The sequence below is a fragment of the Odontesthes bonariensis genome, chromosome 21, assembly GCF_027942865.1.
Source record: "Odontesthes bonariensis isolate fOdoBon6 chromosome 21, fOdoBon6.hap1, whole genome shotgun sequence".
Taxonomy (NCBI): domain Eukaryota; kingdom Metazoa; phylum Chordata; class Actinopteri; order Atheriniformes; family Atherinopsidae; genus Odontesthes; species Odontesthes bonariensis.
In genome coordinates, this window is record NC_134526.1 from 1,072,327 (window position 1) to 1,094,485 (window position 22,159).

Sequence of the window (22,159 nt, forward strand, 5' to 3'; positions counted from 1 at the left end):
TCCTGGATCGGGGTCTGGATCAGGGTCTGGATCCAGGATCAGGGTCTGGATCCAGGACCAGGGTCTGGATCCTGGACCAGGGTCTGGATCCAGGACCAGGGTCTGGATCCTGGACCAGGGTCTGGATCCAGGACCAGGGTCTGGATCCTGGACCAGGGTCTGGATCCAGGATCAGGGTCTGGATCCTGGACCAGGGTCTGGATCCAGGATCAGGGTCTGGATCCTGGATCAGGATCCTGGATCGGGGTCTGGATCCTGGATCAGGGTCTGGATCCAGGACCAGGGTCTGGATCCTGGACCAGGGTCTGGATCCAGGACCAGGGTCTGGATCCTGGACCAGGGTCTGGATCCAGGATCAGGGTCTGGATCCTGGACCAGGGTCTGGATCCAGGATCAGGGTCTGGATCCTGGATCAGGATCCTGGATCGGGGTCTGGATCCTGGATCAGGATCCTGAATCGGGGTCTGGATCCTGGATCAGGGTCTGGATCCTGAACTGGATCCTGGATCGGGGTCTGGATCCTGGATCAGGGTCTGGATCCTGAACTGGATCCTGGATCAGGGTCTGGACCCTGGATCAGGGTCTGGATCCTGAACCGGAGCGGCTCTGTGGGTGAGTTCCTGAGCTCAGGACTTCGCGGGTCAGCTAACAGGTCGGGTCTATTAATAACCGATCCGGCTCAGAGGTCTGACCTCGACCTTCAGCCACAGCTTCTGTGGACGCCGTCACATACCAACACCCCGACACCCCCGGGTCCCCCCACCCCCGGGTCCCCCCACCCATCGAAGGAATCCACAGGCCAGGTCAGGCGGTTCAGAACTGCAGCAAAACCTGAGCAGACTCCAGAGAAAATGCTCCCGACTGCTGTTGGAAACAGTTTATCATGTTTCTCAGTTGAAATAAAAACTCACTTATTTATTCTCACGCATCAAAGCAGTTTGTTTTCCAACTGAAATCACACGTTTGTTACCACGGAGACGGTAAAGACACTAAAAACGTGTCGCTGTTAACGTTAAACATTCGTAGAAAATAATGTAACGTTATCTCCGATATAAACATAAACACACAAAACATAATCATGAGTTCCACGTTGGGAAACTTAATTCTCCTCCTGGACCAAACTAAAATCCGTCAACTCTGAGAAAAAGTAGTCGACTGTGTACGCGGTTTCAACTAATCGATTAATCGTGCACATCTACGTCCGACCTGAAGATAACGAAAAAAGCCGACGTTATCTTCACATCGGACAGAAAAAGACGTTATCTTCACATCGGACGAAAAAAGACGACGTTATCTTCACATCGGACAGAAAAAGACGTTATCTTCACATCGGACAGAAAAAGACGTTATCTTCACATCGGACAGAAAAAGACGTTATCTGCACATCGGACGGAAAAAGACGTTATCTTCACATCGGACGGAAAAAGACGTTATCTTCACATCGGACAGAAAAAGACGTTATCTTCACATCGGACGGAAAAAGACGTTATCTTCACATCGGACAGAAAAAGACGTTATCTTCACATCGGACGAAAAAAGACGACGTTATCTTCACATCGGACAGAAAAAGACGTTATCTTCACATCGGACAGAAAAAGACGTTATCTTCACATCGGACGGAAAAAGACGTTATCTTCACATCGGACAGAAAAAGACGTTATCTTCACATCGGACGGAAAAAGACGACGTTATCTTCACATCGGACAGAAAAAGACGACGTTATCTTCACATCGGACAGAAAAAGACGTTATCTGCACATCGGACAGAAAAAGACGTTATCTGCACATCGGACGAAAAAGACGTTATCTTCACATCGGACGGAAAAAGACGTTATCTGCACATCGGACAGAAAAAGACGTTATCTTCACATCGGACAGAAAAAGACGTTATCTGCACATCGGACAGAAAAAGACGTTATCTTCACATCGGACAGAAAAAGACGTTATCTTCACATCGGACAGAAAAAGACGTTATCTTCACATCGGACGGAAAAAGACGTTATCTTCACATCGGACAGAAAAAGACGTTATCTTCACATCGGACGGAAAAAGACGTTATCTTCACATCGGACAGAAAAAGACGTTATCTTCACATCGGACGGAAAAAGACGTTATCTTCACATCGGACAGAAAAAGACGTTATCTTCACATCGGACAGAAAAAGACGTTATCTGCACATCGGACAGAAAAAAGACGTTATCTTCACATCGGACGGAAAAAGACGTTATCTTCACATCGGACGGAAAAAGACGTTATCTGCACATCGGACAGAAAAAGACGTTATCTGCACATCGGACAGAAAAAGACGTTATCTGCACATCGGACAGAAAAAAGACGTTATCTTCACATCGGACGGAAAAAGACGTTATCTTCACATCGGACGGAAAAAGACGTTATCTTCACATCGGACAGAAAAAGACGTTATCTGCACATCGGACGGAAAAAGACGTTATCTGCACATCGGACAGAAAAAGACGTTATCTGCACATCGGACAGAAAAAGACGTTATCTTCACATCGGACAGAAAAAGACGTTATCTGCACATCGGACGGAAAAAGACGTTATCTGCACATCGGACAGAAAAAGACGTTATCTTCACATCGGACAGAAAAAGACGTTATCGGCACATCGGACGGAAAAAGACGTTATCTGCACATCGGACGGAAAAAGACGTTATCTTCACATCGGACGAAAAAAAGACGTTATCTTCACATCGGACAGAAAAAAAGACGTTATCTTCACATCGGACGAAAAAAAGACGTTATCTTCACATCGGACGGAAAAAGACGTTATCTTCACATCGGACAGAAAAAGACGTTATCTTCACATCGGACGAAAAAAAGACGTTATCTTCACATCGGACGAAAAAAAGACGTTATCTTCACATCGGACGGAAAAAGACGTTATCTGCACATCGGACAGAAAAAGACGACGTTATCTTCACATCGGACAGAAAAAGACGTTATCTTCACATCGGACAGAAAAAGACGTTATCTTCACATCGGACAGAAAAAGACGTTATCTTCACATCGGACAGAAAAAGACGTTATCTTCACATCGGACGGAAAAAGACGACGTTATCTTCACATCGGACAGAAAAAGACGTTATCTTCACATCGGACAGAAAAAGACGTTATCTTCACATCGGACGAAAAAAGACGTTATCTTCACATCGGACGGAAAAAGACGTTATCTTCACATCGGACGGAAAAAGACGTTATCTTCACATCGGACAGAAAAAGACGTTATCTTCACATCGGACAGAAAAAGACGTTATCGGCACATCGGACGGAAAAAGACGACGTTATCTGCACATCGGACGGAAAAAGACGTTATCTTCACATCGGACAGAAAAAGACGTTATCTTCACATCGGACAGAAAAAGACGTTATCTTCACATCGGACAGAAAAAGACGACGTTATCTGCACATCGGACGGAAAAAGACGACGTTATCTTCACATCGGACAGAAAAAGACGTTATCTTCACATCGGACAGAAAAAGACGTTATCTTCACATCGGACAGAAAAAGACGTTATCTGCACATCGGACAGAAAAAGACGTTATCTGCACATCGGACGGAAAAAGACGTTATCTGCACATCGGACAGAAAAAGACGTTATCTTCACATCGGACAGAAAAAGACGTTATCTGCACATCGGACAGAAAAAGACGTTATCTGCACATCGGACGGAAAAAGACGTTATCTGCACATCGGACAGAAAAAGACGTTATCTTCACATCGGACAGAAAAAGACGTTATCGGCACATCGGACGGAAAAAGACGTTATCTGCACATCGGACGGAAAAAGACGTTATCTTCACATCGGACGAAAAAAAGACGTTATCTTCACATCGGACAGAAAAAAAGACGTTATCTTCACATCGGACGAAAAAAAGACGTTATCTTCACATCGGACGGAAAAAGACGTTATCTTCACATCGGACAGAAAAAGACGTTATCTTCACATCGGACGGAAAAAGACGTTATCTTCACATCGGACGAAAAAAAGACGTTATCTTCACATCGGACGGAAAAAGACGTTATCTGCACATCGGACAGAAAAAGACGTTATCTTCACATCGGACAGAAAAAGACGTTATCTGCACATCGGACGAAAAAAAGACGTTATCTTCACATCGGACGAAAAAAAGACGTTATCTTCACATCGGACGAAAAAAAGACGTTATCTTCACATCGGACGGAAAAAGACGTTATCTGCACATCGGACAGAAAAAGACGACGTTATCTTCACATCGGACAGAAAAAGACGTTATCTTCACATCGGACAGAAAAAGACGTTATCTTCACATCGGACAGAAAAAGACGTTATCTTCACATCGGACGGAAAAAGACGACGTTATCTTCACATCGGACAGAAAAAGACGTTATCTTCACATCGGACAGAAAAAGACGTTATCTTCACATCGGACGGAAAAAGACGTTATCTGCACATCGGACGGAAAAAGACGTTATCTTCACATCGGACGGAAAAAGACGTTATCTTCACATCGGACAGAAAAAGACGTTATCTTCACATCGGACAGAAAAAGACGTTATCGGCACATCGGACGGAAAAAGACGACGTTATCTTCACATCGGACAGAAAAAGACGTTATCTTCACATCGGACAGAAAAAGACGACGTTATCTGCACATCGGACGGAAAAAGACGACGTTATCTTCACATCGGACAGAAAAAGACGTTATCTTCACATCGGACAGAAAAAGACGTTATCTGCACATCGGACAGAAAAAGACGTTAACTTCACATCGGACGGAAAAAGACGACGTTATCTTCACATCGGACGGAAAAAGACGTTATCTTCACATCGGACGGAAAAAGACGTTATCTGCACATCGGACAGAAAAAGACGTTATCTTCACATCGGACGGAAAAAGACGACGTTATCGGCACATCGGACGGAAAAAGACGTTATCTTCACATCGGACAGAAAAAGACGTTATCTTCACATCGGACAGAAAAAGACGTTATCTTCACATCGGACAGAAAAAGACGTTATCTTCACATCGGACGGAAAAAGACGACGTTATCGGCACATCGGACGGAAAAAGACGTTATCTGCACATCGGACGGAAAAAGACGTTATCTTCACATCGGACGGAAAAAGACGTTATCTTCACATCGGACAGAAAAAGACGTTATCTTCACATCGGACAGAAAAAGACGTTATCGGCACATCGGACGGAAAAAGACGACGTTATCTGCACATCGGACGGAAAAAGACGACGTTATCTTCACATCGGACAGAAAAAGACGTTATCTTCACATCGGACAGAAAAAGACGACGTTATCTGCACATCGGACGGAAAAAGACGACGTTATCTTCACATCGGACAGAAAAAGACGTTATCTTCACATCGGACAGAAAAAGACGTTATCTTCACATCGGACAGAAAAAGACGTTATCTGCACATCGGACAGAAAAAGACGTTATCTGCACATCGGACGGAAAAAGACGTTATCTGCACATCGGACAGAAAAAGACGTTATCTTCACATCGGACAGAAAAAGACGTTATCGGCACATCGGACGGAAAAAGACGTTATCTGCACATCGGACGGAAAAAGACGTTATCTTCACATCGGACGAAAAAAAGACGTTATCTTCACATCGGACAGAAAAAAAGACGTTATCTTCACATCGGACGAAAAAAAGACGTTATCTTCACATCGGACGGAAAAAGACGTTATCTTCACATCGGACAGAAAAAGACGTTATCTTCACATCGGACGAAAAAAAGACGTTATCTTCACATCGGACGAAAAAAAGACGTTATCTTCACATCGGACGGAAAAAGACGTTATCTGCACATCGGACAGAAAAAGACGACGTTATCTTCACATCGGACAGAAAAAGACGTTATCTTCACATCGGACAGAAAAAGACGTTATCTTCACATCGGACAGAAAAAGACGTTATCTTCACATCGGACAGAAAAAGACGTTATCTTCACATCGGACAGAAAAAGACGTTATCTTCACATCGGACGGAAAAAGACGACGTTATCTTCACATCGGACAGAAAAAGACGTTATCTTCACATCGGACAGAAAAAGACGTTATCTTCACATCGGACGAAAAAAGACGTTATCTTCACATCGGACGGAAAAAGACGTTATCTTCACATCGGACGGAAAAAGACGTTATCTTCACATCGGACAGAAAAAGACGTTATCTTCACATCGGACAGAAAAAGACGTTATCGGCACATCGGACGGAAAAAGACGACGTTATCTGCACATCGGACGGAAAAAGACGACGTTATCTTCACATCGGACAGAAAAAGACGTTATCTTCACATCGGACAGAAAAAGACGACGTTATCTGCACATCGGACGGAAAAAGACGTTATCTGCACATCGGACGGAAAAAGACGTTATCTGCACATCGGACAGAAAAAGACGTTATCTTCACATCGGACAGAAAAAGACGTTATCTGCACATCGGACAGAAAAAGACGTTAACTTCACATCGGACGGAAAAAGACGACGTTATCTTCACATCGGACGGAAAAAGACGTTATCTTCACATCGGACGGAAAAAGACGTTATCTGCACATCGGACAGAAAAAGACGTTATCTTCACATCGGACGGAAAAAGACGACGTTATCGGCACATCGGACGGAAAAAGACGTTATCTTCACATCGGACGGAAAAAGACGTTATCTTCACATCGGACAGAAAAAGACGTTATCTTCACATCGGACAGAAAAAGACGTTATCTTCACATCGGACAGAAAAAGACGTTATCTTCACATCGGACGGAAAAAGACGACGTTATCGGCACATCGGACGGAAAAAGACGTTATCTGCACATCGGACGGAAAAAGACGTTATCTTCACATCGGACAGAAAAAGACGTTATCTTCACATCGGACAGAAAAAGACGTTATCTTCACATCGGACGGAAAAAGACGACGTTATCGGCACATCGGACGGAAAAAGACGTTATCTTCACATCGGACGGAAAAAGACGTTATCTTCACATCGGACAGAAAAAGACGTTATCTTCACATCGGACGGAAAAAGACGTTATCTTCACATCGGACAGAAAAAGACGTTATCTTCACATCGGACGGAAAAAGACGACGTTATCTTCACATCGGACGGAAAAAGACGTTATCTTCACATCGGACAGAAAAAGACGTTATCTTCACATCGGACAAAAAAAGACGTTATCTTCACATCGGACGAAAAAAGACGTTATCTTCACATCGGACAGAAAAAGACGTTATCTTCACATCGGACAGAAAAAGACGTTATCTTCACATCGGACGGAAAAAGACGTTATCTTCACATCGGACGGAAAAAGACGTTATCTTCACATCGGACGGAAAAAGACGTTATCTGCACATCGGACGGAAAAAGACGTTATCTTCACATCGGACGGAAAAAGACGTTATCTGCACATCGGACGGAAAAAGACGTTATCTGCACATCGGACGGAAAAAGACGTTATCTGCACATCGGACGGAAAAAGACGTTATCTGCACATCGGACGGAAAAAGACGACGTTATCTGCACATCGGACAGAAAAAGATGACGTTATCTTCACATCGGACGGAAAAAGACGTTATCTTCACATCGGACGGAAAAAGACGTTATCTTCACATCGGACGGAAAAAGACGTTATCTTCACATCGGACGGAAAAAGACGTTATCTGCACATCGGACGGAAAAAGACGTTATCTGCACATCGGACAGAAAAAGATGACGTTATCTTCACATCGGACAGAAAAAGACGTTATCTGCACATCGGACGAAAAAGACGACGTTATCTTCACATCGGACAGAAAAAGACGTTATCTTCACATCGGACGAAAAAGACGACGTTATCTTCACATCGGACAGAAAAAGACGTTATCTTCACATCGGACGAAAAAGACGTTATCTTCACATCGGACGAAAAAGACGACGTTATCTTCACATCGGACAGAAAAAGACGTTATCTTCACATCGGACGAAAAAGACGACGTTATCTTCACATCGGACGGAAAAAGACGTTATCTTCACATCGGACAGAAAAAGACGTTATCTTCACATCGGACGGAAAAAGACGTTATCTGCACATCGGACAGAAAAAGACGTTATCTTCACATCGGACAGAAAAAGACGTTATCTTCACATCGGACGGAAAAAGACGTTATCTGCACATCGGACAGAAAAAGACGTTATCTGCACATCGGACAGAAAAAGACGTTATCTTCACATCGGACAGAAAAAGACGTTATCTTCACATCGGACGAAAAAAGACGTTATCTTCACATCGGACGGAAAAAGACGTTATCTGCACATCGGACGGAAAAAGACGTTATCTGCACATCGGACAGAAAAAGACGTTATCTTCACATCGGACGGAAAAAGACGTTATCTTCACATCGGACGGAAAAAGACGTTATCTGCACATCGGACAGAAAAAGACGTTATCTTCACATCGGACGGAAAAAGACGTTATCTGCACATCGGACGAAAAAGACGTTATCTGCACATCGGACAGAAAAAGATGACGTTATCTTCACATCGGACGGAAAAAGACGTTATCTGCACATCGGACGGAAAAAGACGACGTTATCTTCACATCGGACAGAAAAAGACGACGTTATCTTCACATCGGACAGAAAAAGACGTTATCTTCACATCGGACGGAAAAAGACGTTATCTTCACATCGGACAGAAAAAGACGTTATCTGCACATCGGACGGAAAAAGACGTTATCTTCACATCGGACGAAAAAGACGACGTTATCTTCACATCGGACGAAAAAGACGTTATCTTCACATCGGACAGAAAAAGACGTTATCTTCACATCGGACGAAAAAGACGTTATCTTCACATCGGACAGAAAAAGACGTTATCTTCACATCGGACAGAAAAAGACGTTATCTTCACATCGGACGGAAAAAGACGTTATCTGCACATCGGACAGAAAAAGACGTTATCTGCACATCGGACAGAAAAAGACGTTATCTTCACATCGGACGGAAAAGACGTTATCTGCACATCGGACAGAAAAAGACGTTATCTTCACATCGGACGGAAAAAGACGTTATCTTCACATCGGACAGAAAAAGACGTTATCTTCACATCGGACGAAAAAGACGACGTTATCTTCACATCGGACGGAAAAAGACGTTATCTTCACATCGGACAGAAAAAGACGTTATCTTCACATCGGACAGAAAAAGACGTTATCTTCACATCGGACGAAAAAGACGACGTTATCTTCACATCGGACGGAAAAAGACGTTATCTTCACATCGGACAGAAAAAGACGTTATCTTCACATCGGACAGAAAAAGACGTTATCTGCACATCGGACAGAAAAAGACGTTATCTTCACATCGGACGAAAAAAGACGTTATCTTCACATCGGACGGAAAAAGACGTTATCTTCCCATCGGACGGAAAAAGACGTTATCTTCACATCGGACAGAAAAAGACGTTATCTTCACATCGGACAGAAAAAGACGTTATCTGCACATCGGACAGAAAAAGACGTTATCTGCACATCGGACAGAAAAAGACGTTATCTTCACATCGGACAGAAAAAGACGTTATCTTCACATCGGACGGAAAAAGACGTTATCTTCACATCGGACGGAAAAAGACGTTATCTGCACATCGGACGGAAAAAGACGTTATCTGCACATCGGACGGAAAAAGACGTTATCTGCACATCGGACAGAAAAAGACGTTATCTTCACATCGGACGGAAAAAGACGTTATCTTCACATCGGACGGAAAAAGACGTTATCTGCACATCGGACAGAAAAAGACGTTATCTTCACATCGGACGGAAAAAGACGTTATCTGCACATCGGACGAAAAAGACGTTATCTGCACATCGGACAGAAAAAGATGACGTTATCTTCACATCGGACGGAAAAAGACGTTATCTGCACATCGGACGGAAAAAGACGACGTTATCTTCACATCGGACAGAAAAAGACGTTATCTTCACATCGGACGGAAAAAGACGTTATCTTCACATCGGACAGAAAAAGACGTTATCTGCACATCGGACGGAAAAAGACGTTATCTTCACATCGGACGAAAAAGACGACGTTATCTTCACATCGGACGAAAAAGACGTTATCTTCACATCGGACAGAAAAAGACGTTATCTTCACATCGGACGAAAAAGACGTTATCTTCACATCGGACAGAAAAAGACGTTATCTTCACATCGGACAGAAAAAGACGTTATCTTCACATCGGACGGAAAAAGACGTTATCTGCACATCGGACAGAAAAAGACGTTATCTGCACATCGGACAGAAAAAGACGTTATCTTCACATCGGACGGAAAAGACGTTATCTGCACATCGGACAGAAAAAGACGTTATCTTCACATCGGACGGAAAAAGACGTTATCTTCACATCGGACAGAAAAAGACGTTATCTTCACATCGGACGAAAAAGACGACGTTATCTTCACATCGGACGGAAAAAGACGTTATCTTCACATCGGACAGAAAAAGACGTTATCTTCACATCGGACGAAAAAGACGACGTTATCTTCACATCGGACGGAAAAAGACGTTATCTTCACATCGGACAGAAAAAGACGTTATCTGCACATCGGACAGAAAAAGACGTTATCTTCACATCGGACGAAAAAGACGTTATCTTCACATCGGACGAAAAAAGACGTTATCTTCACATCGGACGGAAAAAGACGTTATCTTCCCATCGGACGGAAAAAGACGTTATCTTCACATCGGACAGAAAAAGACGTTATCTTCACATCGGACGAAAAAAGACGTTATCTTCACATCGGACGGAAAAAGACGTTATCTTCCCATCGGACGGAAAAAGACGTTATCTTCACATCGGACGGAAAAAGACGTTATCTGCACATCGGACGGAAAAAGACGTTATCTTCACATCGGACGGAAAAAGACGTTATCTGCACATCGGACGAAAAAGACGACGTTATCTTCACATCGGACGGAAAAAGACGTTATCTTCACATCGGACGGAAAAAGACGTTATCTGCACATCGGACGGAAAAAGACGTTATCTGCACATCGGACGGAAAAAGACGTTATCTTCACATCGGACGGAAAAAGACGTTATCTGCACATCGGACGGAAAAAGACGACGTTATCTTCACATCGGACGAAAAAGACGACGTTATCTTCACATCGGACGGAAAAAGACGTTATCTTCACATCGGACGGAAAAAGACGTTATCTTCACATCGGACGGAAAAAGACGTTATCTGCACATCGGACGGAAAAAGACGTTATCTGCACATCGGACAGAAAAAGACGTTATCTTCACATCGGACGAAAAAGACGACGTTATCTTCACATCGGACGGAAAAAGACGTTATCTTCACATCGGACGGAAAAAGACGTTATCTTCACATCGGACGGAAAAAGACGTTATCTTCACATCGGACGGAAAAAGACGTTATCTGCACATCGGACGGAAAAAGACGACGTTATCTTCACATCGGACGAAAAAGACGACGTTATCTTCACATCGGACGGAAAAAGACGTTATCTTCACATCGGACGGAAAAAGACGTTATCTTCACATCGGACGGAAAAAGACGTTATCTTCACATCGGACAGAAAAAGACGTTATCTGCACATCGGACGGAAAAAGACGTTATCTGCACATCGGACAGAAAAAGACGTTATCTTCACATCGGACGAAAAAGACGACGTTATCTTCACATCGGACGGAAAAAGACGTTATCTTCACATCGGACGGAAAAAGACGTTATCTGCACATCGGACAGAAAAAGACGTTATCTTCACATCGGACGAAAAAGACGACGTTATCTTCACATCGGACGGAAAAAGACGTTATCTTCACATCGGACGGAAAAAGACGTTATCTTCACATCGGACGGAAAAAGACGTTATCTGCACATCGGACGGAAAAAGACGTTATCTGCACATCGGACGGAAAAAGACGTTATCTTCACATCGGACGGAAAAAGACGTTATCTTCACATCGGACGAAAAAGACGACGTTATCTTCACATCGGACGAAAAAGACGACGTTATCTTCACATCGGACGAAAAAGACGACGTTATCTTCACATCGGACGAAAAAGACGACGTTATCTGCACATCGGACGGAAAAAGACGTTATCTTCACATCGGACGGAAAAAGACGTTATCTTCACATCGGACGGAAAAAGACGTTATCTTCACATCGGACGGAAAAAGACGTTATCTTCACATCGGACGGAAAAAGACGTTATCTTCACATCGGACGGAAAAAGACGTTATCTTCACATCGGACAGAAAAAGACGTTATCTTCACATCGGACGAAAAAGACGTTATCTTCACATCGGACGGAAAAAGACGTTATCTGCACATCGGACGGAAAAAGACGTTATCTTCACATCGGACGAAAAAGACGACGTTATCTTCACATCGGACGAAAAAGACGACGTTATCTTCACATCGGACGAAAAAGACGACGTTATCTTCACATCGGACGAAAAAGACGTTATCTTCACATCGGACGAAAAAGACGACGTTATCTTCACATCGGACAGAAAAAGACGTTATCTTCACATCGGACGAAAAAGACGTTATCTTCACATCGGACGGAAAAAGACGTTATCTTCACATCGGACGAAAAAGACGACGTTATCTTCACATCGGACGAAAAAGACGTTATCTTCACATCGGACAGAAAAAGACGACGTTATCTTCACATCGGACAGAAAAAGACGACGTTATCTTCAAATCGGACGAAAAAGACGTTATCTTCACATCGGACAGAAAAAGACGACGTTATCTTCACATCGGACAGAAAAAGACGACGTTATCTTCAAATCGGACAGAAAAAGACGACGTTATCTTCACATCGGACAGAAAAAGACGACGTTATCTTCACATCGGACGAAAAAGACGTTATCTTCACATCGGACGAAAAAGACGTTATCTTCACATCGGACGAAAAAGACGTTATCTTCACATCGGACGAAAAAGACGTTATCTGCACATCGGACGGAAAAAGACGTTATCTTCACATCGGACGAAAAAGACGTTATCTTCACATCGGACGAAAAAGACGTTATCTTCACATCGGACGAAAAAGACGTTATCTTCACATCGGACAGAAAAAGACGTTATCTTCACATCGGACGAAAAAGACGTTATCTTCACATCGGACGAAAAAGACGACGTTATCTTCACATCGGACGAAAAAGACGTTATCTTCACATCGGACAGAAAAAGACGACGTTATCTTCACATCGGACAGAAAAAGACGACGTTATCTTCAAATCGGACAGAAAAAGACGACGTTATCTTCACATCGGACAGAAAAAGACGACGTTATCTTCAAATCGGACAGAAAAAGACGACGTTATCTTCACATCGGACAGAAAAAGACGACGTTATCTTCACATCGGACGGAAAAAGACGTTATCTGCACATCGGACAGAAAAAGACGTTATCTGCACATCGGACAGAAAAAGACGTTATCTTCACATCGGACGGAAAAAGACGTTATCTTCACATCGGACGGAAAAAGACGTTATCTTCACATCGGACGGAAAAAGACGACGTTATCTGCACATCGGACAGAAAAAGACGTTATCGTCACATCGGACGGAAAAAGACGTTATCTGCACATCGGACAGAAAAAGACGTTATCTTCACATCGGACGGAAAAAGACGACGTTATCTTCACATCGGACGGAAAAAGACGTTATCTGCACATCGGACAGAAAAAGACGTTATCTTCACATCGGACGGAAAAAGACGTTATCTTCACATCGGACGAAAAAGACGTTATCTTCACATCGGACGGAAAAAGACGTTATCTTCACATCGGACGGAAAAAGACGTTATCTTCACATCGGACGGAAAAAGACGTTATCTTCACATCGGACGAAAAAGACGTTATCTTCACATCGGACGGAAAAAGACGTTATCTTCACATCGGACGGAAAAAGACGTTATCTGCACATCGGACAGAAAAAGACGTTATCTTCACATCGGACGGAAAAAGACGACGTTATCTGCACATCGGACAGAAAAAGACGTTATCGTCACATCGGACGGAAAAAGACGTTATCTGCACATCGGACAGAAAAAGACGTTATCTTCCCATCGGACGGAAAAAGACGTTATCTTCACATCGGACGGAAAAAGACGTTATCTTCACATCGGACGGAAAAAGACGTTATCTTCACATCGGACGGAAAAAGACGTTATCTTCACATCGGACGGAAAAAGACGTTATCTTCACATCGGACGGAAAAAGACGTTATCTTCACATCGGACGGAAAAAGACGTTATCTTCACATCGGACGGAAAAAGACGTTATCTTCACATCGGACAGAAAAAGACGTTATCTTCACATCGGACGAAAAAAAGACGTTATCTTCACATCGGACGAAAAAGACGACGTTATCTTCACATCGGACGGAAAAAGACGTTATCTTCACATCGGACGGAAAAAGACGTTATCTGCACATCGGACGGAAAAAGACGTTATCTGCACATCGGACGGAAAAAGACGTTATCTGCACATCGGACAGAAAAAGACGTTATCTGCACATCGGACAGAAAAAGACGTTATCTTCACATCGGACGGAAAAAGACGTTATCTTCACATCGGACGAAAAAAAGACGTTATCTTCACATCGGACGAAAAAGACGACGTTATCTTCACATCGGACGGAAAAAGACGTTATCTTCACATCGGACGGAAAAAGACGTTATCTGCACATCGGACGGAAAAAGACGTTATCTGCACATCGGACGGAAAAAGACGTTATCTTCACATCGGACGGAAAAAGACGACGTTATCTTCACATCGGACAGAAAAAGACGACGTTATCTTCACATCGGACGGAAAAAGACGTTATCTTCACATCGGACGGAAAAAGACGTTATCTTCACATCGGACGGAAAAAGACGTTATCTTCACATCGGACGGAAAAAGACGTTATCTTCACATCGGACGGAAAAAGACGTTATCTGCACATCGGACGGAAAAAGACGTTATCTTCACATCGGACAGAAAAAGACGTTATCTTCACATCGGACGAAAAAGACGACGTTATCTTCACATCGGACGAAAAAAAGACGTTATCTTCACATCGGACGGAAAAAAGACGTTATCTTCACATCGGACGGAAAAAGACGTTATCTTCACATCGGACGGAAAAAGACGTTATCTTCACATCGGACGGAAAAAGACGTTATCTGCACATCGGACGAAAAAGACGACGTTATCTGCACATCGGACGGAAAAAGACGTTATCTGCACATCGGACGGAAAAAGACGTTATCTTCACATCGGACGGAAAAAGACGTTATCTGCACATCGGACGGAAAAAGACGACGTTATCTTCACATCGGACGAAAAAGACGACGTTATCTTCACATCGGACGGAAAAAGACGTTATCTTCACATCGGACAGAAAAAGACGTTATCTGCACATCGGACGGAAAAAGACGTTATCTTCACATCGGACGGAAAAAGACGTTATCTGCACATCGGACGGAAAAAGACGTTATCTTCACATCGGACAGAAAAAGACGTTATCTTCACATCGGACGAAAAAGACGACGTTATCTTCACATCGGACGGAAAAAGACGTTATCTTCACATCGGACGGAAAAAGACGTTATCTTCACATCGGACGGAAAAAGACGTTATCTGCACATCGGACGGAAAAAGACGTTATCTGCACATCGGACGGAAAAAGACGTTATCTTCACATCGGACGGAAAAAGACGTTATCTTCACATCGGACGAAAAAGACGACGTTATCTTCACATCGGACGAAAAAGACGACGTTATCTTCACATCGGACGAAAAAGACGACGTTATCTTCACATCGGACGAAAAAGACGACGTTATCTGCACATCGGACGGAAAAAGACGTTATCTTCACATCGGACGGAAAAAGACGTTATCTTCACATCGGACGGAAAAAGACGTTATCTTCACATCGGACGGAAAAAGACGTTATCTTCACATCGGACGGAAAAAGACGTTATCTTCACATCGGACGGAAAAAGACGTTATCTTCACATCGGACAGAAAAAGACGTTATCTTCACATCGGACGAAAAAGACGTTATCTTCACATCGGACGGAAAAAGACGTTATCTGCACATCGGACGGAAAAAGACGTTATCTTCACATCGGACGAAAAAGACGACGTTATCTTCACATCGGACGAAAAAGACGACGTTATCTTCACATCGGACGAAAAAGACGACGTTATCTTCACATCGGACGAAAAAGACGTTATCTTCACATCGGACGAAAAAGACGACGTTATCTTCACATCGGACAGAAAAAGACGTTATCTTCACATCGGACGAAAAAGACGTTATCTTCACATCGGACGGAAAAAGACGTTATCTTCACATCGGACGAAAAAGACGACGTTATCTTCACATCGGACGAAAAAGACGTTATCTTCACATCGGACAGAAAAAGACGACGTTATCTTCACATCGGACAGAAAAAGACGACGTTATCTTCAAATCGGACGAAAAAGACGTTATCTTCACATCGGACAGAAAAAGACGACGTTATCTTCACATCGGACAGAAAAAGACGACGTTATCTTCAAATCGGACAGAAAAAGACGACGTTATCTTCACATCGGACAGAAAAAGACGACGTTATCTTCACATCGGACGAAAAAGACGTTATCTTCACATCGGACGAAAAAGACGTTATCTTCACATCGGACGAAAAAGACGTTATCTTCACATCGGACGAAAAAGACGTTATCTGCACATCGGACGGAAAAAGACGTTATCTTCACATCGGACGAAAAAGACGTTATCTTCACATCGGACGAAAAAGACGTTATCTTCACATCGGACGAAAAAGACGTTATCTTCACATCGGACAGAAAAAGACGTTATCTTCACATCGGACGAAAAAGACGTTATCTTCACATCGGACGAAAAAGACGACGTTATCTTCACATCGGACGAAAAAGACGTTATCTTCACATCGGACAGAAAAAGACGACGTTATCTTCACATCGGACAGAAAAAGACGACGTTATCTTCAAATCGGACAGAAAAAGACGACGTTATCTTCACATCGGACAGAAAAAGACGACGTTATCTTCAAATCGGACAGAAAAAGACGACGTTATCTTCACATCGGACAGAAAAAGACGACGTTATCTTCACATCGGACGGAAAAAGACGTTATCTGCACATCGGACAGAAAAAGACGTTATCTGCACATCGGACAGAAAAAGACGTTATCTTCACATCGGACGGAAAAAGACGTTATCTTCACATCGGACGGAAAAAGACGTTATCTTCACATCGGACGGAAAAAGACGACGTTATCTGCACATCGGACAGAAAAAGACGTTATCGTCACATCGGACGGAAAAAGACGTTATCTGCACATCGGACAGAAAAAGACGTTATCTTCACATCGGACGGAAAAAGACGACGTTATCTTCACATCGGACGGAAAAAGACGTTATCTGCACATCGGACAGAAAAAGACGTTATCTTCACATCGGACGGAAAAAGACGTTATCTTCACATCGGACGAAAAAGACGTTATCTTCACATCGGACGGAAAAAGACGTTATCTTCACATCGGACGGAAAAAGACGTTATCTTCACATCGGACGGAAAAAGACGTTATCTGCACATCGGACAGAAAAAGACGTTATCTTCACATCGGACGGAAAAAGACGACGTTATCTGCACATCGGACAGAAAAAGACGTTATCGTCACATCGGACGGAAAAAGACGTTATCTGCACATCGGACAGAAAAAGACGTTATCTTCCCATCGGACGGAAAAAGACGTTATCTTCACATCGGACGGAAAAAGACGTTATCTTCACATCGGACGGAAAAAGACGTTATCTTCACATCGGACGGAAAAAGACGTTATCTTCACATCGGACGGAAAAAGACGTTATCTTCACATCGGACAGAAAAAGACGTTATCTTCACATCGGACGAAAAAAAGACGTTATCTTCACATCGGACGAAAAAGACGACGTTATCTTCACATCGGACGGAAAAAGACGTTATCTTCACATCGGACGGAAAAAGACGTTATCTGCACATCGGACGGAAAAAGACGTTATCTGCACATCGGACGGAAAAAGACGTTATCTGCACATCGGACAGAAAAAGACGTTATCTGCACATCGGACAGAAAAAGACGTTATCTTCACATCGGACGGAAAAAGACGTTATCTTCACATCGGACGAAAAAAAGACGTTATCTTCACATCGGACGAAAAAGACGACGTTATCTTCACATCGGACGGAAAAAGACGTTATCTTCACATCGGACGGAAAAAGACGTTATCTGCACATCGGACGGAAAAAGACGTTATCTGCACATCGGACGGAAAAAGACGTTATCTTCACATCGGACGGAAAAAGACGACGTTATCTTCACATCGGACAGAAAAAGACGACGTTATCTTCACATCGGACGGAAAAAGACGTTATCTTCACATCGGACGGAAAAAGACGTTATCTTCACATCGGACGGAAAAAGACGTTATCTTCACATCGGACGGAAAAAGACGTTATCTGCACATCGGACGGAAAAAGACGTTATCTTCACATCGGACAGAAAAAGACGTTATCTTCACATCGGACGAAAAAGACGACGTTATCTTCACATCGGACGAAAAAAAGACGTTATCTTCACATCGGACGGAAAAAAGACGTTATCTTCACATCGGACGGAAAAAGACGTTATCTTCACATCGGACGGAAAAAGACGTTATCTTCACATCGGACGGAAAAAGACGTTATCTGCACATCGGACGAAAAAGACGACGTTATCTTCACATCGGACGAAAAAAAGACGTTATCTTCACATCGGACGAAAAAAAGACGTTATCTTCACATCGGACGGAAAAAGACGTTATCTTCACATCGGACGGAAAAAGACGTTATCTGCACATCGGACGGAAAAAGACGTTATCTGCACATCGGACGGAAAAAGACGTTATCTGCACATCGGACAGAAAAAGACGTTATCTTCACATCGGACGGAAAAAGACGTTATCTGCACATCGGACGGAAAAAGACGTTATCTTCACATCGGACAGAAAAAGACGTTATCTTCACATCGGACGAAAAAGACGACGTTATCTTCACATCGGACGAAAAAGACGTTATCTTCACATCGGACGAAAAAGACGACGTTATCTTCACATCGGACGAAAAAGACGACGTTATCTGCACATCGGACGGAAAAAGACGTTATCTTCACATCGGACGGAAAAAGACATTATCTTCACATCGGACGGAAAAAGACGTTATCTTCACATCGGACGGAAAAAGACGTTATCTTCACATCGGACAGAAAAAGACGTTATCTTCACATCGGACGAAAAAGACGACGTTATCTTCACATCGGACGAAAAAGACGACGTTATCTTCACATCGGACGAAAAAGACGTTATCTTCACATCGGACGAAAAAGACGACGTTATCTTCACATCGGACGAAAAAGACGTTATCTTCACATCGGACAGAAAAAGACGACGTTATCTTCACATCGGTCATCTCGATCTTTACGAGCAGATGAAACAAAGAAGACTTTTCACTCGCAGTCCTGAAATGTTCCGGAGGAGCTTCTTAGGAAACGTGAACGTCTGCAGCCTAACTTACGAATTTCTTGGGGAGATTACGTAGCAGCTGCCCAGAATGCGTGAACACAGCAGTCGATCCTCCGTAGAGTTGCTGCTTCGCCCTGTTCTCCGTCGGGCTGTACGTAGCTTTCTGTTCGCTCGTCAGAGTTGTGGATTCAGATACTTCCGACAACACAAACCGTCATCACGAGCAGACAGAAAGCCTTAAACGGTTAAACCAAAGCGACTTCCCTGCATGTTCCTGCCTGCTCCACCCAAACACCACCTCCGGAGTATTTCCAGCTCAAAACAAGACTTTCTTGCAGGTAGTTCCTGCTCATCAACACGTCTTGTTTTCCTGCTGGAAAGGTTTTGAACTGGTTGACCTTTTCGAAGCAGCTGGAAAAAAAAAACACCCTTCAGGCAACTTAACTTTGCCAAATATGCATCTTGTTTTTCTGACGGCGCCCCGTCTTAATTTCCGTTTCTGGCATTTCACGGCGGCCTTGGCTCTCTTTCGTTGTTCCGGCCTCTGACAAAGACCTTTGTGTCACCTTGTCTCCGTTTGTAAACGCTTTTACCTGAGCCTGAAAAACCAACGCCACACCTTCCTGAACATCTTTACGCCGTCGCTCCGGGGAATAAATCCGACCCGTCGCCGGGTTCAGATCCACACGCAGCGCCACCTCCATGTTCTCAGGGTCCATCCCAAGCCCACCATCCCACCACCATGAGGCCATTTTCCTGCAGTGTGTTGCCTCTTTGTCCGGTGCCCCCCCACCCACCGCCAACAACACCCCCCCATCCCTGTCAAACAAGGCAGTAAATCTAGTTTTATGACCTACAAGCTGCTGGAGGCCTCTTTATTTTTAACCTGGCAGCGTCTTTGTTTCTGTACGGAAGACTATTAGGGCCAGGCATAAGAAAAAATATTTATATTTTGCCTGTCAAGAATAAAGTCGACATGTCGAAAAATCACCACATGTTGAAACGACTTTATTCTCGACATGTCGACTTTATTCTCGACATGTCGACTTTATTCTAGACTTTTTGACTTTATTCTCGACATGCAAAATATTATTATTTTTTCTTATGCCTGGCCCTAATACTCTTCTGTATTTCTGAGCTGTTTCCACTCTTTCATGAACCTGCCCTGTCAGGGTAAACATGACGGACTGACACTCAGGCATGAGGGTTTTATGGGAAACTAGGCCGAGCCTCTGAGTGCACATTCCTCTTTGTGATCAGTTAAATCTGCCCACTTTAAAGCTCCATGATGGAGCTGCTGCTCCTCGTTGTCTGCCGGGCTCCCGCGGCCCGCTCCACCTGGCAGGGGAGCCCGGGGATCCTGGTCCTCCCACCTGCAGGCCTGTTTACTCACAGAGCTCCACCGCCGCGGAGGGTTACGCAACGCGGCGGCGGCGGAGGCGTGCAGCCCGGGCAGAGACGGAGCTCGGAAAGCCCGGCTCCTCTGTGTTGTGTTCGGCCGGCTGTCGGTGTGTTGTGTAACGGCTGCTGCTTACCCACGACCCGGCCTCTCTGCTCCAGGCGGCGGGTGTCGGGCACGCCGCGCTCGGCGCCCTGCTGCTCGGGCTTTGTCCCGCCGCTTTCCCCCCGCTCCTCGCCGGCCTTCTTCCTACCAGCCGCCGCGGAGCCCGCGTCCTCCGCCGCGGAGGCTCCTCGCCCTCCCCGGGTCTCCCTTGACTGCAGCTGGAGCCCCAGACGGTGGTTCTCCTGCTCCTTCGCGGCCGTCTCCAGCAGCAGGGCGTTCAGGCTGGAGCCCACCGTCCGGCTGATTTCCTGCACGGCGAGCTGAACGACCTGCTCCAGCACGGACTCCAGCTGGCCCTGGAAAAACGAAATGTACACGGCCCCGTTCATGTTGTCCGCCCCCTCCGGTTAGAGGGCTCTCTCATTTCTTCTGTACCCGAGCCGCCAGCCCTTCCCCTGCCCTGAGTTCCGGACCGTAAAACTGGGTAAACGCGGGCCCCGGGTCGGCTCCACTTCTTCGGCTTCGGCTGCTCTCTCCACGTCGCTGCTCCGGAGCGTGTTCAGCCGCTCCGGAGGCTGCCGGAAAGACCCGAGTAGAGGCGCAGCGGCATTTTCCCGCCCGCATGGTGTTTTTCTTGCCCGCGACGTGCACGCTCGCGCCCTTGCAGTTGGCCACGCCATTTTGGCTTTCAGAAAAATAACAACAGTGACTCCCAAATGTCAGACTTCCTGCCTGTTTTTACCACAAAATTGCTCCCAAACGAGCCCACAGCTCCGTCCTCACTGGAGCCTCAAGGATTCACATGGAAATAAAATCAGTTTGGTTAAATGCTCTGGTTCTGAAGAGTTAACCCAGTGACCTCCATTTTTTTTTTTTTTTTTTTTTTATTCAAATATTTATTAGTGTTTTAGTTGGTACAAGACAAATACAGCATCACAGACCACATGTTTACATTCTGAAGAGGAAAAGAAAAAGTCAGTTGGAACCGGGGCTGCCACATGAAAAACCACGTGTATGCATGTCCAAAAAAAAAACCCATACATCATTAAGTACA

The 22,159-nt window shown here is 44.4% G+C and overlaps 1 protein-coding gene across 2 annotated transcripts in view; it reads right to left on the reverse strand.

The window, feature by feature from the left end:
- LOC142371885 (uncharacterized) overlaps positions 1-21,672 on the reverse strand; it is a 41,400-nt gene extending 19,728 nt beyond the window's left edge. For both annotated transcript variants that reach the window (XM_075454628.1, XM_075454629.1), the window contains exon 1: positions 21,137-21,672. In XM_075454628.1, the coding sequence (XP_075310743.1) occupies positions 21,137-21,494 (358 nt within the window). In that variant the 5' untranslated portion in view covers positions 21,495-21,672. The remainder of the gene's footprint in view (positions 1-21,136) is intronic.
- Positions 21,673-22,159: the final 487 nt, after the last annotated feature.